This window comes from Cyprinodon tularosa, unplaced genomic scaffold, assembly GCF_016077235.1.
Source record: "Cyprinodon tularosa strain WSP-4 unplaced genomic scaffold, ASM1607723v1 ctg379, whole genome shotgun sequence".
In the NCBI taxonomy this organism is placed as follows: Eukaryota; Metazoa; Chordata; class Actinopteri; order Cyprinodontiformes; family Cyprinodontidae; genus Cyprinodon; species Cyprinodon tularosa.
This window is the reverse complement of record NW_024039095.1, coordinates 725559-753320: the sequence shown is the minus strand read 5'-3', so window position 1 is coordinate 753320 and position 27762 is coordinate 725559. Positions and strand designations below refer to the sequence as shown.

The 27762-nt window shown below is 36.4% G+C and overlaps 1 protein-coding gene across 12 annotated transcripts in view; it reads right to left on the bottom strand.

Annotated features, from left to right (window-relative positions):
* Positions 1-1945: 1945 nt before the first annotated feature.
* The window catches only part of kirrel3b (kirre like nephrin family adhesion molecule 3b), a 211151-nt gene continuing 185334 nt past the window's right edge, over positions 1946-27762 (bottom strand). For 2 of the 12 annotated variants that reach the window (XM_038296858.1, XM_038296860.1), the window contains exons 10-17: positions 26782-26908; positions 18325-18425; positions 15738-15948; positions 14193-14300; positions 12125-12208; positions 11705-11820; positions 10924-11010; positions 1946-3955 (exon numbers count right to left, since the gene is read on the bottom strand). In XM_038296858.1, coding sequence (XP_038152786.1) covers positions 3494-3955; positions 10924-11010; positions 11705-11820; positions 12125-12208; positions 14193-14300; positions 15738-15948; positions 18325-18425; positions 26782-26908 — 1296 coding nt within the window. In that variant the 3' untranslated portion in view covers positions 1946-3493. The remainder of the gene's footprint in view (positions 3956-10923; positions 11011-11704; positions 11821-12124; positions 12209-14192; positions 14301-15737; positions 15949-18324; positions 18426-26781; positions 26909-27762) is intronic. The other 10 variants (XM_038296859.1, XM_038296870.1, XM_038296861.1 and 7 more) reach the window with 7 other exon arrangements.

The window sequence follows — 27762 nt, the reverse complement described above, 5'->3', positions numbered from 1 at the left end:
ACAAATCATTACCCAAGTGAACTGGCTGCAGCAACCCAAACTAAGTTAAAATTAATTACTTTGATTTCCTATAATAATATTCTGGTTGCCCTTTGTGTCCTGTTATATTTTGTATATTTGCCAGAGAGAGCATCATCAAAAAAGGTCCTAGGATAGAATTACATGCGTCAATTATTCCAGTTTTGTATCGATTCATATATTTAAGGATATAAAACAATTGTATTTCGAAAGTCAAACCTTAGTAAACCTCTCAAGTGCAGGAAAACAGCTTGTGTGTGTACAAAAAATGTGATGCACTCTATAATACACAGACCCTTGCAAAAATACTCGTACCCCTTGAACATTTTGTTACATTTAAAAACAAAACTACCTTTGATTTATTTTATTTCTTAAAAGGAAAATATATATTTTTTTAGATAACATTATGAAAAGTAATAGCTGCCATTAGCATTTAGGTGCCTGTACTATGATACACATAAATCAAATAAAGTTCAGTCAATTGAAATCAGAAGAAGAATTTTAATAAACACCAATCAGCTGTGTGTGAGTTAATTGCAATGTGGAAAAAAGTGCCCTGCAGGTGAACACCAAAGTAGAACTCTTTAAATAAATTGAAATGTTTTGGCTAGTAGAAAAACAAACACTGTCCATCATCCAAAGCACAATATCCCCCCCAAAAAAGATACAACATAACCATATTTGGATGCTTTTCTTCATGAGGTAACGCACAGGCTGGTCAGAGTTGATAGTAAGATAGATGAAGCTAAATGCAGGGAGATAAACAAATAAAAGAGATGCACATTTAAGCAATAGATATAGTCCGTGTTGGAGTGTTTAGATAAAACTTAATTCCTATATTAAAATAGATCTAATAGAAATGTAGACATAAGTCAGGAGAAGCAATGGCTCCTTCTGAATAGTGATAGAGTGGGAGTGTTTAAACAGTCACCATCATAACTGCTTTCTGACTAGTGCATACAGTTAGGAAGGAGCAAGGAAGAGGAAGGAGTATTTTTTTTGACCCCATGTAATGTGAAGAAACAGCTGCTAGAAACAGGCAGTAGGACCCACAATTTGAGGTATTCAGAAGGAGACTTTATCTGAGCAATTGGTGGTTCTCCATAATTTCGACTCAGAAAGGGTGAATACATATGCAGACACATTTTTTGTATGATTTTTCTTTGTAGAATTATGTCAACTATATGTCTTATTTTCCCTCTGCTTCGTATTTAAACCCACTTTGTTGAGGGCTGTCACATCAAATTCAAAATAAACTGTTCCATGTGAATTAAACCAAAAAAACCCATAAAAAGGTCAAAGAAGTGTGAATACTTTTGCAAGGTAATGTGCATTACATCTTTTTCAAAGTCTGCTTTAACACAATGATCAAACATATAAATGGGTTACATCTTGTTAACCCCTTGAACCCTACGGACCCACCGGCGGGTCCAGCTGCTAAGTGACCTCGTAATTTTACCAAACCCCCAGTATTTATGTAAAAAACATATTTGGCACAGTTTGGTGACATTTATGGATAAATGTGCCAAACTGGCCCCTCCGCCTAAGAAATTTCTCACTAATACCATTCTAAAATAAATATGATTCATCTGATTGAGTCCAAATTTGGTATATTTTTACACAACATTTAGATTTGAAAGTCTGTACTACTTTTTTGTGCTATAAATAATATTTTGGTAGTGTTTTGCAATGTTTATTTCAAAGAAAATTTTGGCGAGGTTCAAAAAATGCAAAATATTTTGTATTTTGTCCCTAATATTTCAGGCAGGGTCAAAGCTACAATGGTGCTGACACCAGAAAACCATTCTATGACATCTTACCTTTACAGACGTACCAAAAGTTTCTTCTTAAATCTAATAGCTTTGAGGCTATAAGTTATTTACTTTTGTGTGTTTTTGTCAGGCAGAAATTTATTTATACCCCCTGTATGATCATTGGCTTTGGCTTATTTGGCTATTGGAATTTCCACAGTTTAGTTCTAAAAAACTCACTGGAGACAACCTTTTTTTTCTTTCATAAAAGCCCACTTGAAAGCATTACTAGAATATTTACCCAAAGGGTCACTTACATTTTTGGTGTAAGATTATATGTTAAGAGGCTAAAGGGTGAGTATGGGATCAGTTATTGTGTAGTGCAGAAATATGTATGTAACACATACTGAAGAGAAGATTACAGCTATTAGCCTTCCTCCACTGTTTCTTAGCCAAAATAAAAGCAGAAAAAGAAATAAAACCTTCTCAGTATCTGTTTGCCATGTTCGACCAGCACAATCACATGTAGGTATACAGTCAGAACGCACTAAGCCCCAGTGTCAACACTGATACTGCCAAAAATGATGAGATATTCACACAAAAACTAGCTAAAATATGATGTTTACTTTTCATTCATCATTGGTGTTTGGGGTCAGTGGTTTCAGGAGAAAAGGACAAATGCAATACGGTTTATAAGCTTTTCTCTTTCATGTGCCTTGGAACTGGATTTTGTATCATAAAATCATGTTGGATGCAGCTTCGCATAAGCTGGATAGCTGATAGTGTTTGTTTATTTTGCTTGATAAGTTAGCATTGACCCAGTTTAAAACAGACCCTCCAGGCAAAATAGATATGGACATGATGTGGCGCTGGTGTATAATTCTGCACCATCCATGTTGAAAATAAGAGGCAAAAAATTAAATGCTGGAAAAGAAATGACGGTCAAATATGTACACTGATGTTCTTTATCGGAGTGTCAAAGGGAAAACATGACTCAGGAAGTTGAACTGAGATCTCAGCTCCTTTTTATCTCCTCAGCAGCGTGGCTCAGATACAAAGGGTGGCGGGGGTTTGTAATGTCTGCAGATGTGATGGAAAAGTTTTCCAACAATTTAGCCATTTACAGTGTTTGAAGTGGCAATGTCGATGTGTTGCAAAGTTATAGCTTTAAGAATTAGAAAATGGCATGCACATTCAATGTTGTGCTTCAAACTACAGTAGGGAGTCAGGACATTGGCTTTTACTTATTGTCTGGCAGTTTGTACAGAGCGCTGCACCAAATTCTAGCTTTTCATTTGTGTATAACAATCTCCAGAAAGCAAATCTGGTTCATGCCAGCAGAGCTGATTGTCACACCAAGCCTTGAAGTCATCCTTTCTGATCCCTTAATATGAACCTATAGAGCAAGTTCTTCAAAACCTGTACTGTTCGTGTTGGCAAAAAAGCTCTCTGTGGCACATCTGTATTCTGGGTCTAAATGAGGAGGGGGTGGTCAAAGACTTGAGAGTGAAGGAAATATAAGGCTTCTTAATTCATTTTTGGGGCCATTTTAATGTCAAAGCAAGTTACAAGGTGCGTGGGGCCCACTCAACGTTTCAGAATCCCATTCAGAGGAAAAACCTAGACTACTGATACTCCAGAGCCTCCTGCAGGTGAAATCTTTAACAGTTTTACAATCCTGTCTGCTTGTTGCTCCCCAATCAAACCCCCTTTCTCTTTGAAGGTCAGACGTGGGTCTGCATGCGCTTCTGAAGGGGCCTGGTGAGGTCTGAGTTCTGTGAGGAGGACTGGGAGTAGTGGGAAGAGGAAGAGGCAGACGCCTTGCTGTCTTTGTCAAACTGAACGTAGCCATCCGGCTTACTATAGCTGCTGATGCTGCTGTCGCATTGCGTGTCAATGAAAGAACTGGAGTCGCTGAGTGAGCCACGCTGGAACTCCCGCTCGCAGAGCTCGATAGAGCTGCTACCCATGCCCAGCACAAAGCGCTGGCCGTAGTCGTATAGGCGGTTAGGGCCTGCCCCCAGAGTGGAGTAGATGTTGGTGAAGGACATGCCTGTTGGCACTCTCTGCTTGCCAAGGGTACCGGTATTGGTGGGGTTCCTGGCTTCGGCACTCTGATTCCCTGCCATCGTAGGTGTATGGTGTTCCTTGAAGGTGTTGACACTGTAATAACCATTTGTGGGGTCCTATTGAAGACAACAAAAACAAGGCGTTTTCAATGAATACAAGATTTTCTTTTGTCTTGATTGAAATTTGTTGAATGTAACCAACTTTAGCTAGCTGAAAGATATAGTGTAGGCTTTTCTGTGTGCATCATTAAAATAAGTGGTCCTCCTAATCGTCAATCTTTCTGGTGATATGTTTACGCAAGGCCCCCCTACGTACTCTTCCTCATTTTCACTTACCTTGTAGTGAGTCTGATATATTAGAAAAATTGCAAATCTATTGGAAAATAAGCTTGCATGAGCGACGCAAACAGCAAATTTTAAACAGAGCATGCACAAAGAGAAATGGGCTTGTGCGTGCTCTCTCATTCGTTTAATAGACGTTTCCTCTCAGGAGCGGGAACAGGGTTGTTCATGTGCATTTTTTATTTTATTTTTTTACAGTGTCCTCTCTGGCAATGTGGCAATAAGAATGATTTTCTTGAAGTTAAAAAAGGAACCAACAGCATTTTTCTTTTTTAAAGTTGAGAGGGCGGGTCATTTAAATACTTCGCAAAAATCCTCCACTATACCTTGAAATGATTTTTATTCAATTTTAATATTTATTTTTTAGCTGAGAAGAAAAGCATCATTAACAAAAGAAATGCTTGAAAACATCTGAATGGGCATCATTTGTCAGTGAAATCTGTTGCTGAATCAAATACACCTTTCAGTAATATTCTAATGTATTTAATGGGTATTTAAAATGCACCATATTTTCTTTTTGTAAATATTTGTAAGAGCTAGAATATTAAATTAAAATTCACCTGAATTCCTTCTCTATTATAAGTTATCCTTCTGATAAAAATTTTAATATAAAAATGTCTCTATTTTTTCTAGTTGTAAAATACTCTTTCATAGCCTAGTAACCTATACTTATTTATTTTTTGCTTTTGCATAATTCTATGTTTACATTTGCATAAGCTTCCATTTGGGTTACCTTTTCCCCTCTGATGGAAAATAAAGTTTTTTCTAAAAAAAAAAAAAGAATAGTTTTATCAAATAAAAGGTAGTATTCTTTATCAATATCTTTAAAAACAAGAAGCCCAAAATTTCTTTATTGTGTAATGAAAACAAAAATAAACTTTCAATGGTAGTTATTTAAAATGATCTTTGTGGAGCTAAGGCAGAACAGGAGCCAAGGTCAGACTGGCTCTAATTATTCCTCAAACAAAACAACAAAATTACTGTGAACTGTGTTTGACAGTGAAAACGCAGAAGAAAGCTGGCGTGAAAGTTTGGTGAGGAACTACTATCACCTTGAATACATGTTCCTCACTAATTAAGCCTTGGCTCAATGTTTGGTGTGGCTTCTGTGTCACTGCAAAGTTCACATGCATACCAACGTTAATTAAACCATAATGGGTCACAGAGTCTCTAATTCCATGTCAATGTCGAAACTTATTCTGTGGTTACAGCTGTGCCACTTGTTTTTCTGCATTGTGTTGTTTCTAAGGGTCCAGCCAGGGGCATGTGTAGTTTTTTTTTTATGTTCTTCTGTGAATGGATGTGAATGTCAAGCGCAGCAAGTGTGGCTTTGAATCCCAAAAGAAGGCAGCTCATAATGGGAGAGACAACCTGAGAGGATCCTTGTTATGCTTGTCATTATCTGACAGCAGACTGGGAGATTGTTTGCGTCTGGCCTTTATCTCTTGCTCGGTCTGCTTTCGCCTCATACACGCTGTCATTAAGGAGGATCAAAAAAAAAATACGTGGCCCCCGAGGCAGCAGCAGGTAAGCAGGCAAACACAACAGAAGCACACTTCAGGGCGCCAGTGCTGGCAAGCAAATGGACAAAAGAGAAAATCAAGAGAATGAAATTTACCTCTATATGAAACATTCAAGTGTAAGACATGGTGTAGAGTTAATGGACACCACCTACATCACTTTTAACATGTAGGTTTAGAGCATTGCTTACACAACAGACTAATGAAATGAGAGAACTGTATCAACCCTGAAAGGAAAGGCTGTGCCCTTCATTGCCTCTAAATAAGCTTGACTTGGTTTTTTTTTTCTTTTGTATTTAATATTTGTTCAGAAAAAAAGCAAAAAACATTTATTTTTGTTACAAAGTGACAGTGAGCACATTCAACTCCTACTATGTTATAATATCACATAATGGCTTCAATTTTCTAAAGGATGTCTGCAAAAAGCAGGTATCTAAGATACACTATATTGCCAAAAGTATTTGCTCACCTGCCTTGACTCACATATGAGCTTAAGTGACATCCCGTTCCTAATCCATAGGGTTCAATATGACGTCGGTCCACCCTTTGCAGCTAGAACAGCTTCAACTCTTCTGGGAAGGCTGTCCACAAGGTTTAGGAGTGTGTTTATGGGAATTTTTGACCATTCTTCCAGAAGCGCATTTGTGAGGTCGCACACTGATGTTGGACGAGAAGGCCTGGCTCTCAGTCTCCGCTCTAATTCATCCCAAAGGTGTTCTATCGGGTTGAGGTCAGGACTCTGTGCAGGCCAGTCAAGTTCATCCACACCAGACTCTGTCATCCATGTCTTTATGGACCTTGCTTTGTGCACTGGTGCACAGTCATGTTGGAAGAGGAAGGGGCCAGCTCCAAACTGTTCCCACAAAGTTGGGAGCATGGAATTGTCCAAAATGTCTTGGTATGCTGAAGCATTCAGAGTTCCTTTCACTGGAACTAAGGGGCCAAGCCAGCTCCTGAAAAACAACCCCACACCATAATCCCCCCTCCACCAAACTTTACACTTGGCACAATGCAGTCAGACAAGTACCGTTCTCCTGGCAACCGCCAAACCCAGACCCGTCCATCAGATTGCCAGATGGAGAAGCGCGATTCGTCACTCCAGAGAACGCGTCTCCACTGCTCTAGAGTCCAGTGGCGGCGTGCTTTACACCACCGCATCCGACGCTTTGCATTGCACTTGGTGATGTATGGCTTGGATGCAGCTGCTCGACCATGGAAACCCATTCCATGAAGCTCTCTGCGCACTGTTCTTGAGCTAATCTGAAGGCCACATGAAGTTTGGAGGTCTGTAGTGATTGACTCTGCAGAAAGTTGGCGACCTCTTCGCACTATGCGCGTCAGCATCCGCTGACCCCGCTCCGTCAGTTTACGTGGCCTACCACTTCGTGGCTGAGTTGCTGTCGTTCCCAAACACTTCCATTTTCTTATAATACAGCTGACAGTTGACTGTGGAATATTTAGGAGCGAGGAAATTTCACGACTGGATTTGTTGCACAGGTGGCATCCTATCACAGTTCCACGCTGGAATTCACTGAGCTCCTGAGAGCGACCCATTCTTTCACAAATGTTTGTAAAAACAGTCTGCATGCCTAGGTGCTTGAATTTATACACCTGTGGCCATGGAAGTGATTGGAACACCTGATTCCAATAATTTGGATGGGTGAGCAAATACTTTTGGCAATATAGTGTATTTTGCAAAAAATTTCAAGCGTTAAACATACCCGTTATGAGAAACTATAATTACTAGAAATAACATCATTGTCTTTTAAAGCCAGTGATTGCTTTACTGGTTTTAAACTTCTTTTAAGTTACTTTTAAACATATAGGCATTCTGGCCAGCTCAATGGGTTTTACAGGAAGTAGGTTAAAGTTTGTAAGACAACACAATCCAGAATATGAAAAAATTTTATTGAAATATTATCTTTGTCAATATCATCCTTGCAAAACATTGGCTAGACACAATTTTCTTTGAGGAGATACATTTCAAAGGCTGTTCATTCTTACTCTTCTGATCAATATGATATTTGACAAGTTGGGAGGACTGTACAAACACTTTATTTAGTAAATCATTGACGAAACAGACATTTATGAAAAATATATCAATAAAATCATAAAGAAAACGCAGCATTTGTCTTTCCAAAACAATGTATTCATACAAACAGACTGCAAATGGTGATATATATCCAATTTCGTACGACCTGTTCCATGCAGGTGGCTGAAATCCGATTTTTGTGGAGGTAAAAGAATTCCTATAGAGCTGTATATGGGCAAAAATATGGGATTAGGATCACATTTTCCTGCAGTGTGAACATATCTGTAGTTACCTACAGTATGAGTGTGAATCCAATGTGAACAAGGCCTTTTAAACCTCATCTTAAAATTAAGGCCAGTTTCAACTTTTTATATTATATCCATGATCTTTATCTAACTTTTCAAAATATCTTGCTCTTTACCCTGAGTTGCATGGATTGGAATATACATTAGTTGAGGGAACAGTTGATTGACTTAGCCTGCTGCATTTGTTAGAGAGCCAAAGATTACGGTTAGAAATTCTCTACCCATAAAGAGCAGTCCCATTACTACCATTGTTATATAGTGTCTTGTCTCTGTGTCTAACCACAGATTGGAACATTAAACATTTTATGGATTGTGGAAAATTTAACTTTAGAAAGGTTGTTGGTGAGAAAAGATGGGAAAAGGGGTGTTTTTGGTGTCTTTTATATTCTGTCTTTTTGACAGGAATGCTAGTCAAAAGTAAAATAAACAAAAGCTGATCTTCTTTGTTTAATTAGAAATTGTTTTAACATAACACCTACTAAGCTTTTATTATGGGCTTACTGTATAACAATTTAAAAACATAAATAACTATCAAGGATATAAAAAGAATATTGTGCATAAGAATGACACACTGTTTTGTATATTTAAAGAACAACAAGACTATCTTAAAAACATGTGGCACATATATTACCCAACTGGTTGGATGTGACCTCTGTGGCTTTAATTCTTATTTATATTTAAAACTAACCTGAATATAAACTCCAAAAATATATTGGAGCAGAGTACCAGATATTAAAAGATCCAACTAGTATACAGTGGGTCTCACTGATCAAACACTGGGTGAGGTACCAGAGGTCAGACTTGTATATCAGCTTTCTAAATTTAGCCTTGTGTTTTCTTTTTAGCTGCCAGCAGGAGGGCTCAACCCAAGATGTGAGTCACACTTTATTTTCCTCACTTGCTGATAGTGTCAATGTCTATTTAGTGTTGATGAGATTGAAATCAGTCTAATATAAAGCTAGCTAAGTAGATTAGATTGAGAGGAACGTCGCAACCTGACTGGTTACAGACGATAAAGTAACACGTAGGCATCTTGATGTGATTACAGCAAGGAGGGAAATTGTCAAATTTTTTGCTTGCTTAAAAGCAAAGATAAATTGGTGTACACCTAGTCAAGTGATGATTATACGTTTGGAAGAAAAAAATATTTTCTATAAACCTCAACCTAAATAGAATTTATTAAATAACCCAAGATGGAATCAGTTTTAGTAGTAAGACTTCTAAGAATCTTAACCTCAGGGCTTTCCGAGAAACTCAAAAGGATAAAAAAAAAAAAACATGCCGGTGAACTTCATACCCAGCAACAAACTCTGTCAAAAAAATGGTTAACCCCAATTATGGAACACTTAAACCAAAGCTTAGCAGCATTGCTTATGAATCCACTGCAGTGAGGAATGTTAGGACTCCTATATTATACAACAGCTCTATTCAAGATTCTGCTGCACACTGTTGAATGCAAAAACAAAGGACACACCTGTGATGACCAAAATGTTTTGGACAGAGAGGACAGATGGTTTAAAAGAGGGGTAAAGGGACCCTCATTTGCGAAATGGGAAAATCCATCACTGATCGGAGGAAAAGGATTGCAGTTTTGGCATCTATTGTAAGCATTTACAATTCAGTCATGAGATTTTTTTAGTAAAAAAAATACATATTTAAGCACACTTATTGAAACACCTCAACAACCAGGACGATGACGGATAGGTCTATGGCAAATGTATCCATAGTCAGGTCCTGCAGGCTTTAAAGGCTCCCCTGCTACAGCACAGCTGATTTTCATCAATAGCTGATTAAAAGGCTTTTGCTGAACTTCATTCATCAGAATCAAGTGTGCTGAAGCACGGAAGCCTCTAAAACCTGCAGGACAGGTTATAGAGGTTTCCCTAGCCCTCAAGGACTGACTTTGGGCATCCATGATTTTAATCTGACTTTGAATGTGCTTAGGAGGATGGGCCTCCATGTTACTTAAAATATCAGTGCTCAAGTTTGCTGTAGTGCAAGCTGACAGTGCTTACAAAACTCCTTCATAGGTGTCAGAATGTCTTCAGAAACACAAACAAACATCTGGTTGCCTCAATTTTAAGCCTGTTTTGTGCATCTCAAAGTCAGATTTATTTGATAAAAATGTGTTCAAATTTAGCTTTATATTTTCGTGTATAAAATGTGTGTAAAAATGAGGCTGAATCTACTTTAATATATTTTTCAATGTTAAATGTCAAAACCTAAGAAAATATAGTTAATTGCAAAGGTTAAAAAGAAAAAAACAAAAGAAGCGGTGGAACCCAAACTTAAGCCTTTTTCGTTCAAATCCAAATAGTTTTTTTTTGGAAATTCCGAAAAGTCCAAAAAGTATTTGTTATGCAAAATATTATTTGTCATGATTTATCAACACAATAAAGGCAATAGCATGTAACCATAACAAATTAACATGGTTGCTAAGTTGTAAACTCTAATAACTACTTTGGGAAGTGATGTTGAAAGGTTAGGAAAAAATCTAAACTCTTGGCTTTGCTATAAATACAGTGTTCAATATAAAAAAGAGAAAACTATAAACATCTGTCAGTTTAAATAGCTGTTCAATAATAATTATAATAAATCTATATGACATATATTTCCTAAGAATCCATTAAAACCTAGGCGCAGATGATGTAAAACTGTTTTTGGAATTATTTTCAGTGTATGCTGCTGATAAATAGGCAGCCTTTCTGCCAAGCCCTTTATACTTTTAAAACAATGCAGGAGATGAATTATTGCCCTTTTAGTTATTTTAGTTCCAGAACCGAGCCCCTCTATTCTCCCCCAAGGTATTTTCTCTCCCACCACCTATTTTTCCCTTTTGTTCTCCCATGTTCTTGCATTTGTGATGCTATTGATCATGAGCCGTACCTTAATGTGCTGATACTCCTTCTCCTCCTCTTGTAACACCTCCAGCTGCTTCAGAACAGATTCCTGCTGGAACTCTCCTCGTTCAACCTACACAGACATCAAGTAAAGTATATTAAGAAACCGAGCAGTTTCTGCGGCTCCTGTGCTCACGCTAAAAGAAAAAAGAGACCATTTGAAACCAACGGCTTTAACTTTTATCACTTGTTCTTTTTTTAATATCAGTGAAACATGCTTCACCTTCACTCCACGCTTGCAGGCAGTATTAATAATTCATCCATGAATATCTTTTATTTATCTTTACAAAATGCAGCTATGTGAGGTAGCTGAGCTAAATTCTCTGCTCTCACGTTTAATACAAACTGCAATGTAGCTCAAAAGCATTAAGAACTAACAGCAAGATGACTAAAGGTAGAACTCTAAAGAAGAGGAACTTATCTGTGAATCAAAAAGATGTAAAAACAAATCTTAAGTAACACACAGTATGGTTTATTGTATGTCTACTGTGGTTTTGTTCCTTTCATGGAACCTTTCATATTGCATTGACTAAAATGCAAACTAAAAAACATGCTCAGTCTAGATGCATTTTTCCTATCTCCGTCACTCACTAAATAATTTATTTCACAGAAAATAGCACAATCAACTGTAAAGTTTTTTATTTTTTTTTTCAGCTGTCAACTCTGAAAGGACAGGCAGATGCAAAAACAAAGAAAAAGCTAAAATAACAATTTCTTTGGAAACAGAAGAAGTTAGAATTGTGAAGTAAGTATTCTGTGACACTCACACTCACCATCAGCTGTTTCATGGAGTTGTGGTCTTCGTTTTCACGTGCTGCATTGTGGTCTTTGTGCACAATCTCCACTCGGATGTCGTTCTTTGCAGACACGACTCCTTTTAGATCTGTCATGAAAGGACAGCACCAACAGAGCACCTTAATGAGCTGCGACAAATAGCATTGTGTATTTGTTGACAGAATAATTTGCACTGTTATAATATTTAGCAGAGATACCCTAGGCTTGCTTTGTTAGAGCGCACCCATTTCCCAAAAAAAACAACAACACAAAGCATTATTAATCATATTGTTTCCCTGCCAACACAGCATTATCTTTTCCCTTTACAGAAATGCAATCTGCAGTTTCCCCATTGATGGCTAATTCTATTTGGGACAAAGCTGATGTTATGCTATCATATAACAAGGTCTTACTTTCTGTCTTAATTTTGCTTGCAACTTCTCTCTGGTGAGCACAGATGGAGACGGGCAGTGAGGGCATAACCAGGTGCACTTCCTCTGTAGTATACAGACAATAGACATGCTGAAGGGACCAGTAGCACAGGGTGGTTTTTGGATAGAGGCAGCGACTGACTGCCTCTAACTAACTTGAGTCACTTGGTTTATGGGTGGGAGGCAGCAAACACAATGAAAGATGTAAATATCCTCCAAAGCAAGTCCAAGCCAGACTAAGATAGCATGAAATGAATCCTGATCGCAATCTGGCTGTCCACGCTCCATAGAAAAACCCATCCATCTTGATCACTCATCACTTTTGTGTAAACTATGTTTTCTTTCTTTTTTTTTAAATTATTAAACCAGTACCTTGTTTTGAAGAAAAAAAATTACTAACTTATATCTTTCCATAATGTCCTACAATTTACAAAACAACAAAGTTAATGTAAGAAAGCAATTATTTCTTAAAATAAGTGCATTTTCTTTTTGAATTGAGTAGGTAAGTGAGACCATTTGCCAATGGAGCAAGACTATTTACGTTAAAAATAATAAAAACAGTCTCTCATTTCAAGTGCATTGTATCTAATTATCTTATTTCAGGGTAAAAATGCCATTGGCAGATCATCTTATTTTCCTACTTAAATTCCGGGTAAATACACTTATTTTAAGAAATGTTTTACTCATTTTCAGAATGTTTTTGCAATTTAAAGTAACTCAAATCCAGTTTTTTTCTGATTGCACAGATTTTGTTTTGCCATATTGTAATAACTAAATGAAAAAAAAATCTAAGTGTAGACAAATCTGTTGGCACCTCTGGTAAAGACATGTTGAAAAGCCTCTAGACAAATTAATATTTTATGATGGGAGAAAGAAATAATAAAAAAAAAATCCTTAAAAATTCCTTTGTACAAATATTGGTTATCTTTAAAAAGTTTTCCCAATAAATGTCATGTATTTTATTAGGAGCTTCTCATTCATAATCAAACATATTGTTTACCGAAGTTATGAATGTGAGGTGTTGGTGACGCCTTTGTTTTAGTCACTGACCATTAATCATAGTCTTTGAAAGGGTTCACATTTATTTGGCCACAATACAGACAAAAAATATATAATAGAAGATGTAGCTTTAAAGCTCAATTTTATAAGAATTAAATCACAGAACGATATCTTGAAGAAACAATCAAATGCTATTTCTGTACAGATCACTTCTTTAGGAGTTATGCTAGATAAAGAAATTGTAAAAATGTGTTCTGGCATCACAAACTTTAAAATGCAGACTCAACGCCACTGGGAAAGTCTGTGCTCTGCTATTGTTCTTTAATAAATTAAACTGAGAATTCGCTTTGCACTACTTTTGAGTCTGGTGTGAAACAAAGATTAATATGTGGAAAAGCAACTCATGCCAGCACTTCAGTAATCTTTTTGAACTTTCAAAAGTCCAGAAGTGTATTGAACTGCAAACCGTGCAGTACATTTACCCTTTTCAGTAATTGAAAATGTACTGCAAAGCAGCAATGCAAATTTCCCAAATGGTTTGCCACTTTCCCAACCGGTTTGAAATATACAAAATCAAACTTGTTGCATCCCCATTTCCCTCTCCGGACTTAAATCTAATAGAAAACTTGTAAGGTTAGCTGGAGAGAAGAGAGCAAAAGAGAGGACCCGGGACTCTGCTCCAGATTCCCTGAAGAGTTTGTGTAAAGAAGAGGGGTAGAAGATTCCTTTCAAGGTACGGTTAAGCCTCATAAATGAGTGTTATACCTGCAATCTTTGCCAGAAACAACGATTTAACTCTTTTTTTGTTTTCTCTTTTATTTTTCTACATAAAACTATACAAATTTAAGTCTGGCTTTTTGAAGGATTGCGGTAGTGCAAACTAAAGTAGGATTTATTATAAGACTTTTAATGCATCCTAAACAGAAGTACCAACATATTTGTCCACATCTATACTTTTGAACAGATGGACATTTTTTTCAGAGAGCTCAGGCATAAAACTGTACACTGGCATGCACACTTTGGTGGATACCAAAGCAAATAGGAGACGTACTTCTCTGTGAGCGGGTGCAGCAGAATGCGCCGATGGTACCCATTAGGACAATGAAAGCGACGAAAGCCCCCACGGCGATGCCGATGATCACAGCCACCGGGAGAGATTCTGCAGAGAGCAACACCAAGACATAACCTTCTATAATACAGTGCTGCAAATATCTTACATTTACCCTAAATATAAGACTACATTAAAGGCAGGGAAGAAAATAACATCATACACTCATGATAAAGATGGATATGCCTTATTTTAATTCCTTGGTGAAGCACATTGTGAAAATAGACAAGGAAAAAAATGTGCAAACAGGAAGCAATATATTCTTACAGCAGCAAATTCAAACTAAAAGTAATTACCATGGGAAAACATTCTCCTTTTGTTTTATCACCGTCCTGTCTGATAAAATTTAATTTTTACTCACTTAGGCTACTAGAACCATTTTATAGAGTGCTTTAATTTTCACTAAATAGAACACAAGCGCTTCTGCATCCATTTAAGGATAATCGTGTTTGCGTGCTCTGGAACAGTTCTGTGCATCTGGGAAAAGGCTGAACCAGAACGCATGTATTTATAGGCTGCTCTGCACGTAAAAGGTCCCCGTCCACATTTATGAATATCTTCTGTTTTAAATAAATGCAAAGTAATTCCTACAACATTAATGCATGTCAAATGTCTTCATTTTTTATTTATATTAGCAACGTGTAGTTTATCACTTGTGAGAAGAATAATGTGGCCTCTATTGTAGTAGAGGAAAAAAGCATAGTTTTAACATCTTGTATTTTTATGGTGTTGAAAACGTATGTATCTTTATTAAAATGCTTTGTTATCTTCTTTTTATGCTTCTCTGTTGTGCCACTTGTACTCTGAGCTGCAAATTAATCCAACCTGAGATTAATTTATGGGACAATTTACAACTCTGATATCCAAAATATGTACACAATAACGTCCAAATTCATAAAACTGACCCAGCGAAAACATTTCTTGTTATTACCTTTATGCTAATGATAATTCACTTACCTTGCATACCTAATGCTCCTGCTAAACAAGAGCCAATCTTCTTTAATTTACCAAACAGTTATTAAACCACTTTGGGGCACCATTACCACTTAGTCAGTTAGATCCTAACTAGGGAAAAATAATAATAAAACAAAAATAAATGTTCTACCTCCCACCACTCTTATTCTTATATACCTTACATACCTTTCTATGAAAAACAGGGACCTATTAAAGTATATTTAAAAAATAAAAGTGACAGGTCTATATGTTTTCTTAATATTGACTTTTAAACCCATGAGTTTGCATCAAAACATAGAAAAAAAATTGAAAAAAATAATTTCAACCCTGGTGATTAACTTTTAAACAAATAACATATAAAACAGCTTTTTATAAACATCACATTTTCACATTAAAATTTTTACATATTTACCATTTCATCCAAAATTAGATGAACCACAGTGACACACACAACGTGTGAATCTGCCTACTGCTACTGTCTAGACACCCACAAACACGTCATGTCAAATAAGAGGAAGGTGGAACCTGTCGAACCTTGGCTCCCACCTTGTTCCTTAAGGCGTATTATCTCTGTATCAGAGCCAAAGCTGTTCCACGCTGTGCAGTTGTAGATGGTCTGAAAGTCGGCTGGGACGATGTTGCTCATGGTCAGTGTGGAAATGACTCCCTCCTCTGTGTTGACAGTCTCCACGGTGTATCTGCCAGAGGTTCCAGACTCCAGAACGGTTTCCTTCCATGACCAGGCCTGAGGAACACAGATTCAGTAGCTTTGATGAAATGTCTCTGTGTTAATTTTGAAAACAACCTGAATCATGTAGATTCATTTAGGAAAGAAATACTGTCAGTCTATTATCAAAAGCACCCACGATTAATAATACAGATTTAATCATAAGGAATGCATAGATCAAGAGTTATTCCCAAATAATTTAAAACGAAATAAGAGGATTTAAAACTTAAAAAAGGGTTCTAAATGGTAATATTTCATGCTATCAACTCAAAGATCAACCTGCAAATCATTCTGTACTCTGTACAAATTATTTGGTTTTGCCCTAAATCAAACAGATTTTGAAGTCATATGTTTAATGTGTTTCTTAACAATCTCCCCCCTTACAAAATCTGTCATTTATGACTAATACCAACATTGCTTGGCATGACTCATTCTACCAGTTTCCTTTCTAATTGCAGGACATTGTATTATTTTTTAGTGGGTGAATCTTCTACTTCAACTTTCCTAATACTCAGTTTTAGAGATTTTATAAAGAAATTCACTCGACACAATTCCATGGCCTCTTAAGACCTGGCTAGTCTTTAAAAAATTGTTTGTTACCATATATTATAAGAACAATACCTTTTATTGTGACCTCCTTGGCCAATCCAGTGGGAGGGATCAAAGCCACATTTGCCCCCCCCAACTCTTAGTTAGACCTACTATACACTGAATAATACAATGCAACAGTTTTTGGCATTTAATTCATTATAATTTGTTACTTTAGAACAATTGTTTCATGTTAGGAGGGTAGGACATAAACAATTATGTTGAGGTAACTAAATATATTTAAGTAAATGCCAAAAGCAGTTGCATTATTTTTCAGTTTATATTAATCTCAGTGCTCCCCACCACTAGTTAGAACTGAGTTAGACGGAGAATCTTCACAAATATACAGTATATTCACCTTAACACTAACACTTTAGTCATTAATGTATTGACTACTAATGTAAATTCAGATTTATTTTTTCTATAGACCATATTTGTGCTCTGTGGATGTGTCGCTGTGTTACTGTATTAAGATAGGATGGTGACGGCCAGGATGAAATTGACAGGCTTGTAGGTTATACAGTATGTATTAACAGTGGATTTGCAATGTATTGACAAGAAGTCTGCCATGAAAAGTAACATTGGAAACTTTTTTTCATAGGTAGGAAAGGAATTTGCAATGTTACGTTTTAATAGAAGAGAAAAAAAGAAAACTGTCGTGATGCTTTTGAAGGTTCCTACATGTCACCTTCTATGTTGCACATTTAAAAAATGTTTTCATTCCTATTGGCATGAAGGTTCAAGAGTGAGGGTTTAGCAGCATAAGTGCTGCAGATTATTGGATTTATTGAGTCTCCATGGAAACAAAATAATCAGAAAAAACATGTGACGGTGTGATTCTTCATGTCACAAAAAGCTGAAGATAACTCATTCAGAGGGTTTTGTTTCTCTGGAGACTCTAGAATTAGTTTCTGTTGTTTGTGCCACAGAGGCTTAACTGTGATAAAGCTTTTACCGAGAAGCAGACAGTAAGTTTTAGGGTACTGAAAATACAACTCAATCAACCTATTAAAGCTACTTGCTGCCTTTGCTGTTAAAATTACTCATGAATGTTAGTTTACCAATAAAATATCAGTAGTAGTTGCACATCTTCAGTTTTTTGTGTGCATTTTTAGGTGCATACTTGCCGAGATCTTTCATCATCTGTAGCTTGTATTACTGCTCAACAGGTTATCACTAAATGCCTGCAATTTTTGCAGTTTTTAAATAACTGGATTTTAACACTTGAAGGCTGCAAAAAAAAAAAAAAACTAGCACTTTTGTGCTTTGCGTGCAGAAAGAAGAATCATTTTCTATGTGAATGCCACAGATAAGAGAACACAAATATTTAAAGATTAAAGAGTAAAAAACTAATCTAAAACTGAATAAAGAGTACAATTCCTGATCATTGAAAAAAAAAAAATCCTTCAGAGGCTAGTTATTTCATGCAAGTATCTGCTTATACTTCTTTCAGTCCGAGGACAAGCATAAAAAAATGTTTGGACCATTATAAAACTTTTTTTTAACCAGAAGCAAAAAAATCTTGATTCGTTTAAGTTGCTATTACCTAAAAATGTGTAAAACATAGTTAATTTGCTTACTTAAAATTATAAATATATACATCTCATTATAATAAGAGGTAATATACATTTAAAAATGCAGTTGTACAATTACCTTTTATTAAACAAAATATTACATTTTTTATATACCATTATACAAAATGCAGATCTAATTGACTGAATATTTGAATAAGATCATTTTCAGTCATTATTCTACCAAAAGAAAGAATAATTTTTGAAAAACATAAAAAAAATGTATTGTACTCACTATGCGGTCTGGTGGAGGTGTACTTCGAATGAAACATTTGATTTGGCCTTTCTCTCCATGTAATGCTTGTTGCGTCTGTGTGCTGGATATGGTAGGTGGCCCTGGAAAAACACAAAATAAAAAAAGACATTCAGAAATAGAAACATAAATATTTCAAAATATATTCAGTTTCACTTCATAAGATAGTTATATCTTACAATTGATTGACTGAAGTTTCAGCTTCCCTTTCTATTTCAGATTTCCTTTTAGGGAACCTATTTTTGTCTATTTCAAATGAGCTATGACCACTCTAAATAACAGACGTATCAGATAATAAGCTTGTTAAATAAACAGGAACTACTGGCAAGGACTTCAAGCAGCTGTGTGCTCAACCTTGGTCCAGGTACAAAAGCTTGGCAGACGAGGGCAGATCAACCTAAGCGACTGGACTGCTCTCCATCTGGCCACAAAGCTGATCACACCAGGTGACAGCAGTAATATATGGACAAGTCACACACCATAAAATGTCATAATCGAAGTGTGTTCATACTTGATTCAGATTATCTTTGGCAGAACATTGATATAATGTATTGCTTTTTATACAGGTGGATCTCAATGAACTGGAGTTTTTTGTCAGTAAACCAGTTCAAAAATTAAAACTGATATTTCCATTCAATTCAAAACTGATGCATTTCTGTTCATCTTGATTATCAGTAGCTTGCCCTTAAATGGCTTTTCACAATCCTCTTTTCTGAGCCACACTTTTTCTTTCCACTCAACTTTCTAGTGCATTTCAATAAAGTACTCTAGGAATTGACAGCTTATCTAGCTTTGACCTTTTGTTTTTTGAGGGTATCAGTGACTGCAGCACAACTGACAAGTCACCACTCTTCCTGTATAGAGGTTGTATAAATGATCAAAGATCCCTCCATCTCAAGGATTTTTTTACATCATATTATCACTATCTGCTAATTAAAGAAACTTTATTTGTAGGCATTTATTATTTAAATTTAAATGTAGAAAAATGTACAAAGTATGACTCAATACTCTTTTGTAAGAATGCAGCTGCAAAGACTAATGTGGTTATCCTTATTAGATGTAAGTTTAGTAAGTATTTAAGCCGTCATTGAAGGGACTTTTTTTTATTTAAATCTTTTTTTTTTGCAATCAGTCTGACAATTCAAATTCATATATACTAGACATAGCAACCCAACCAATCCAACATTATTAGGGATGCCAGAAAAGATGTAAATAATGAACCTTGATTTTATTTGATTTTTTTCACCAGGGGCACAAAACCCTTCACTTGTGCTTATGCTTTATATCAATCTTTTCTGAAAATATCCAGTGAGAGACTTCCACTTTAGTTCTGATTAAATTAAAAGAAATTAAGGCAAGAAATGCTAAATGGTCTCAGCCTCTTACATTTGACAGCTTGGTTAAAAGTGAGAAGTTTTCACAAAGGAGGTTCCCTTGTTTCCTCTTTGTCTGGGAAGAGTGTCTCTGAAACTTAGTTAAAACCAAATGTTATGATATCCTATGTGAGGCGGTTAAGGATGTGGATTTAACGTGGGGGTAAGTAAGATAGCTTGATTAGCAAGAGAACACACATCCCTGCCAACTTCCTCAAACTCCTGATCTCTACCATCTCTCCGACGATACATAATTGCAGTTTATTACCTGTCTCTTATTAAAATGAATTAGCATTTTAATGAGGCTTTGCCAGATGGTGTCTCGGTATGCTTATTGAGGATGTTGCAAGGCTGCTACTGCTGCTACCTAAATGCTGCAGACAATCTATAATAAATACCCTGAAATCTGCTCCATTTCCTCTACAAGTTTTCTTACACAAACAGAGAGAACATACTATTGTCAACACAATATACTGTACTGGATGTGGTATTTGCATGCATCACCCTTTGATTAGAACATAAAATGTATGGGTTTAGCATTAGTTCCAACAATCGGTTAAAAGATCAATTGTTTGGCTGGTTGAAGCGTCTAGGGAGGATCCATTCTATGGATCTGTGAAGCAAATTAGGAATAAAATCAGATGGTTTTATCACAACGGCTGGGATAAAAGAGCATGTGTGTTTGCGAATGTACATGTTTGCTACTTGCCCTGCCTGATCAGAGCACACGTTTGTAAAAGGGAGGTGGGTGGAACTACAACATCAATGTTAGGCAGCAGGGGAGGTAATCAAAATGTTAGGTGCAATGTTTCCCTCCTTCATTTGAGGAGGTGTTAACTCAGGAGTGGACATTGCAATCTGATTATACAATAACAGTGTGGGTGTCAAAATGCCACAGCTAACATTTCCTTTTCTTAACTGAGGCATTTGCTTGACATTTTCACCTCGGCTCAATGCAGCTCAAAGATTCCTATGTTTATTTTCCCCTTTTTATTGAGGGAAAATGTGAAAAATAAGTAAGCCAAAAAGCTCAAACAAATAAAGCTGTCAATATTTTGGTCAGTCATGGTCGCGCTATAGTTCAAGATGCTTCCAGTAAACCTTTTGCTCCGAACAAAAATGTTTTTAGTGAAATGATATAAATGAAATTATATGAACTAGTTGTACTTTGAAGCATTTATACCAGTTTGAAAATGCATTAGTACGAGAATTCTGAAAAAAATGTATTGCTTGGATAGGCATGAAAAGGTATTGTATTATTTTTTTATTTTACTTTTACGCAATTTTTTTTTTTTTAAGAATTAAGTCTTAAAAGTCATCATTGTAAGATTTCAGTTAAAATACTTAAGGTTGTACTTCAGCTAAACTGTCCATTTACTATACTGAGTCAAAGTAGATTTGGCAGGGCTACAAATAATTATTTCCTTTGTGACTGGCTTTATTGAAAATGAACACATTTAGTTACCTTTTAACTTCCATGAGCTCTGACAACCTCACAGCTTTAATCTGCTCTAGCTGAATACATTAAACAACAGAAGCCAGACCCCTTTGAATTTCACTTTCCCCTTAACCTAAACCATATTTGAAACATCTTTACTGTAGAACCAAAAAAACTTCTAAGTAGTAATTCAATGTCACTGCCACAGGCCACAAACACTCTGAAAAAACATTGACTATTTACAGACTGTTTCTGCATAGTGTACACAGAGAAACAAACAGAGAAAATAAGAACTGGCCGCAGACATTCCTAATCGTTTAACAGCAGATTTTGTTCTGTTTACACCCAGGCATCATTTCATTACGGTTAAAACTTATAGTTGAGAATGCATTCGTAACAGGTGCTTATTTGAGTTTTATGAAGAATACTTTTTTAGATAAATCAAAAATATGAAGAATATGAATAAAGATTAATAAAGGTGGCCTTGTTGGAGCTAAATATTAAATTGAAACAGCAATAACTCAATATAAAAAAGTTTTGCGTAGCTGCAGTACTAGAACACTACTAACATCAGAAGAACACCAAACCAGTCTCCACTGTCATACAGTTGGTGTGAAAAATATGTGTATCGCTTAGCTAAGCCGTATATAAACATCACTGTCTAACCCATTGTTCTTTCTTTAATGGTAAAAAATATATATATATTTTTATTTTGTTTTGAAGCTTCAGCTTTTTTGAAATATCAATAGGTACAGCTGACAACAATCAATCTGCTTGCAGTTACCACAAGTGATTAATTATTTGGTTTTATTTGCTTTAAACTGATTAAACAACAGATTTCTATTTAAGTGTTTCCTGTTTTTCAGGAAAAGCATAATCGGCTGAGAAGCAAAGATCTGTGTCATATCCAGACCACTGCTTTTATTCCACTATTCTCTCTCCCCCCTCTACATCCACACAACAGCAAGAGCCTCCTTTGTATGCTGCGTGCAATGTGTAGCTTCTTCCATTCTATAGCCCAGCTTTAGTTTAAAAAACAAAACAACAAAACAATTGCAAACCCGGTTATTATTTCTACTGTATTCTATGAAGATTACAGAATTTTAATTTGCTGTATTCCCTCTTACATATTCCACACTGATGGTTTTTGTTCAGTTTACAAACAGAGAATAATGTAAGTCGGGGAAAATGTATTGCCATACACTTCCTGTTGACATGCAGTCATGGACATACAGTTAATGTCACAGAAAGGAAGTGATTGATTATGCACGTTGATTCAATTAAAAAAGGGAATTAGATGCTGAATCTGAATTCAGTGTTGATTTAAATTCATTGACAACGGGTCAGAAGGATACATGAAGGCTCATGAATAGGCATGCTTCTCTTATAAAATTTTTCCTTGAACATGCAGCTTGTGGGAACCATTTTTTGTTGTGATACTGTCTAAAGTTTTGTCCATTGTTCTTGTTAGAAATTGTACATTTTATTTGAAAATGTTGGTTGTCCAACTAAGATCAAGCATTTAACTCATTTAACTTTAAATATTTAAAAGGGTTTTGTTAATTGCTTTTGCAAGGCCTTGCAATACGTGAACTAGAACTCACTATGATATTTGTTTGGAATCATATTTGTTTGGAAAGACCCACCCTCTCCATTTAAAAAAAAAAATACACATGCACAACCCTGTAGAGAGTGCAAGAGCCTATTTCTGCTCATGCACACTCTGTTTAAAAGTTGCTGTTTGCATCGCTCATACAAGCTTACCTTCCAAAAAAAGGTTTTCAATTATTCCACTATGTCAGAGTCACAACCACTAGGTGAAAATGGGGACGAGCATGTAGTAGGGCCTTACGTAAACATATCACCAGAATGATTAACAACTTTAAGACAACAGCAATGTCAAACAGGGGATTGGGGGTAACATCATAGCAAAACTGCTGTTTTATTTTGTTCTAATGGAAAACCTGTATGATAAAATAAAGATACACTGACTTCAAAGTATGAAATTTCCCCTGGGATCACCAGCTGGAGGATTCAAACTTACAAATGGATACAGAAGATACAACTGGGCATTCGAACATGAAAAGAGAGCATAGGACTGGGTAAAGCAAACTAACATTAGTATGAAAGCCCTGACTTAAAACATCTCGAAAATTCCTACTGTGCTTAAAATAGCTATCTTTGCCAGAATTAAGCGTGGTTATTCTTCTAAAATCTGTGTGGTTGCTATGGGATGTTTAATTAAACATAATGGGGGGTATCTGTTTACATTTGGCTTTATACCGATTACTGAAAATACAACACATCTTAAAATGTCTTTTTTTTTTTATTTACCTTAATTTAACCAGGAAATATCTAATTGAGTTTAAAAACCGAGCAAAGACTGGCAAGATTAGATGTATATGTTAACATAGTAAAACATTTTACAATATAAATAAAAAACAATCAGGGTAAACAGTAAAACAGCTGTGCACTAATCGTACAGCTTCCATATTTCTTCAAAGACAAAAGAGATCACGGCTCTCAGTTTGAGTTCAAGGGCTTTGTACGCCTCAACAACTGAGAGTTGTGAGATTAAAGGATTGATAAAGGTTTATAAAAAAGAGTATGGACACTTAAATTTGGTATCACATATCAGTTTTTGCAAGTACTGTCAAATGAATTAATGAGCACCAGGAAACCACAAACCACATCTCTGCTCCATCAGAATTTATTTTTGTTTATCCTTTTTAGATTTAAAATGTATTGAGGACATTTGCTGCATTATTAGCTCACTGCCCAAAAAAAAAAAAGTTCAAATAAGAATTAATATCCTAAAATGAAAAGAAAAGTGTCTATAGATATATGTATGTGCAAAATTCTGTCCAAGCCACAACCTTCTGGGCCACCCTCCTTGTTTTAAAAATATGGAATTAACTTGGCTGATAGAAAAGAAGGCTTTAAGCTGAGCAGATATCTTGTGAGGTAGTTAAAGTGCTCATTTTGCACTATGCTGAGGTTTAGTTGGTCAGATGATGTTTTTCAACATCCCAAATGCAAATTTCCTCTAAATCATTTTTGCACTTATTGTCTCTTATGGTCTTACTTCCAGTTTTATAAATGCAGGACTGCTAATTATCCAGACACATGAAGACAGTCCAGAGGCTACAAAAGAGAAAGGCTCTATAACAAGCATGTGCTCTGTGGGATATTGCAAGATTTCCCAGCCCTCATTTCCAGCTTTAGTTGTATTTCCCTTATTTAAGGGTCATCTTGCCCACACAGAGAAAAAAAGTCCACTCATACACATTGATAAATTGTTTGCAGCCTGAATATAGTAGATTGCTTTTAAGGTTAAAAGCTGAATCTTTTCGGTATCTCAGAAATCCCTATTTTACTCCAGACTCAGCAGGATTATAAAAAATAGACTATTTTCACTGATAATTTATGCTCTATAAACAACCAACCATCAAAGAAGTACCCCTCCGTCCTTCATGCACTGAAGCCCTTACAACTTTGCATTAAAACACTGAGGAATGAGCCGTCCTGAAAAATGGTTAACTGCAGTAAGCAATATATATCCATTAGTGACTTAAACACAAACTGCCTCCCCTGCCTGCTGTTTGATTATAATTAAATTACATTTTTCCCCAGGGAAAGAAAAATCCTCATGCCTATGTTGGTGTGCCACAGTGGGAGCCGGTGACACAAAACGACTTGGGGAGATAGAGGGGATGACAAATTATGAACACATGTAATTTAAATGATGGCTTTAAGGAATCAGTGGATGACTTCAGGAAAAACAAATAACAGAAAGATATAAAGCTCAACAGATGCCTTCACATCATGAAATGCAGTGCAGCCTCCTCTGATCTGTTACTGGGCTACAGTGATCCGGCCTACAAACGTTGCACATCTACCTTCTTAGCAAATAAGGCAGAATCAATTGTATTCATCTGACAATCGATGATATTGAGGGTAAAAAAGGCTGATGAGAAGCCAGGTTCATCTGCCGAAGAGATAGTGGCAGGGGGCAATCAATGAACATCGGGTGAGAGCTCCCTCACACGTGCCACTTCAACCACAGTGCTTGCACAGTCGGACAATCTGATTTGCCTTATGGTATGGGTGAAAATTGACTCAAGATTCCTCAGAAAGTCAGGGAGGGGAGATGTGATTCAATTATTCAGCAGGCTAAAAAGAATGGGGGCTTTGAATGTCAAATGACAATTCGAGTGCCGAGGCTTGAAATACACAAAAAAGGGAGTGAACAAAGAGCATTAAGAAATAAAAAAAGACTTCAGGGGAATTCCAAATTCACTTGAAGAAGAGCTAGAGAGACCAAGTAAACATGTCATCTCAGCTTAACAGCAGGTTTCCCAGGGTGCCCCGAGTTGTGTTGTAATCTTTATTAAAACAGTCTATCATCTTTCTCTCATGGCATCATTTTCAAAAGCAACATGATCTCCATTAGTTGAGCAGAACAAAAAGGTGCAATTCAAATAATAGCAAGCGCAGTGGATGAAATGTATTCTGTGTAATAAAACTGCAATAAGAATGCCACACTATGTTGCTATCAGATGAATGGGAGAAAATTGAAGTAGTCATGAATTTTCCTTTTACGTTAGGGTAAAGACTTAATTCCTTCAACAGATAGAGGGGGCTCCTTATGGTTCATGGAAAGTCATGATTCTGATCTTTTGCTTGAGGGAATGCTGGTATCCCTCTGATATGCAAAACCAGTGTCTGTGTTTGTGAAAGGGGAATCCGTTGAACACAATGTTTGCCACTTGAAGTATCTTCATCACAAAATCAGCATGAGTGTTGCTCTCAGGCAAAGCCTTTTGTTAGCTTTTGAATGTGCAACAGTACATAGCTCATGTTAATATCATCTTTTTTCAGGAGGTCTTGTTTTTGGTTCAGGTTTCTCACAGATGGACACAGGGGGAAATAAGAAACATGTAAATCCCACAACTCAGAACCTCTGCCATGCTGAAGCATGCTCCATGAATATCAAGCACTGATAATGAAGTCATTTGTTTGAGAGTTGCCAGGTCTCCCACCAAGGCTGGTATTCATTAGTTAGTCAGTGCCTCGAAAAAAGGCAGCCTCCCTGTGACTCATGTTGAATCTAATTAGCATTTAAGCACATTTCACCTGTTTACGAAATGTAAGGCCATGTCCTGAAAAGGCTAGTTTGTCTTTTCTTATTTCTTCTTTATTACAGAAATATACCATACTGTAGTAACACCTAATAAAATAACTGTGTGGCGTATCAAATTACTTTTGCTAGAAAGATTATTTTCCCTGAACATGTTTTTGGACTGTATTTATGTGCTACATTTAGTGACTGGTGGTTTGATTTGATGCCTGCCTTAGAAAATTAACCATGTTTTCAAGAAAATGATATATCAAATGAAAGACCACTAAAGCAAAACAGAGTAGGATGTTATGTCAGAATTTTCTCAGTAAAAGGAGTCTGTAAACTACAAAGGAAACAAAAATACCGACTGCTGTGACAAACTGCTTTCTTGTTTTTTTGCTGTCAGCCTCAGACCTTCAGACTAACTTTCCTTTCAGTCAATATCTGTGTTGTAGGCACACCAGGACTGGTTTGTGTTAGAGGAATATAACAATAGCACAACTTACCATTTACAGTTAGTGAGACCTCCTTCTCTCCAGCTCCAACACGTGGGACCACAGCACGGCAGACATATTTCCCGGCATCTTCTTGCCTCACATTTTTCAGAGTTAGTAGGTTCTCATTGCTCAGAACCTGGCAGGAAATTTACAGAAATCATCAGATGCAATGAGCACTGGAAAACCTTTGCATTTAGGATGGCAGTCAAGCAGTGCTAAGGGAAAAAAAATACCGGGCAGCATTTGACCATATAATACCTTAAAGGGCAGCACTTCTCAATTATTAAAATCCAATTTAGGGTCTGAACTCAGTGGAGAAAGGCTAGAGCCTTTGATGTTGACAAAAGGAAATCTGGAATGAGTCTAATTTTGTGAATCAAAGCAATGCCTCTCATATGAGAACAGGTCACCGAAGATGTTGGGGGGTGGGCTGTTTTAATGGACAATCAAAGCCATGTAGGTGATGCCATATAGACCAATGTCTAATTCTACCTCTCAAGAGGTGACATCCTTCAAGTGTTAGATGACAGTGATATTTTAAGCATTTATTTGATGACATGCTGAATGCTAATAAAAATGTACATACCAACTGTAATTATTTTCCAATATCTTCATGAATGTTAAAAGTACTTTCTTACTATGGGCAAAAGAAATCATGAGGATCGCTCTCCAACAAAAAAACATTGAGAGCCCAAAGATGGTTGTATCCAAGGCTAATAATGGAAAGTTGAGTGGTGAGAAAAGATTTGGTGACAAAATTAAGAAAAGGCTAAATAATAATTACACCAGCTTTGAAAGGCATCAGAGGGAAAGCAAATTAAAAACTTTAGGGTTTGTTCAAAACACCTGGACTGTAACTAGAATCAGTAACTGTAATTGCTTCTGTTAGGCCACAGTTGAATCTGAGAAAATGCCTTAAGTGTCTTAACTGGACTAAGAAAATAGAATCATAAAGGAGAATTTGTGGAGTATTGTTGTGAGAAAAATGGT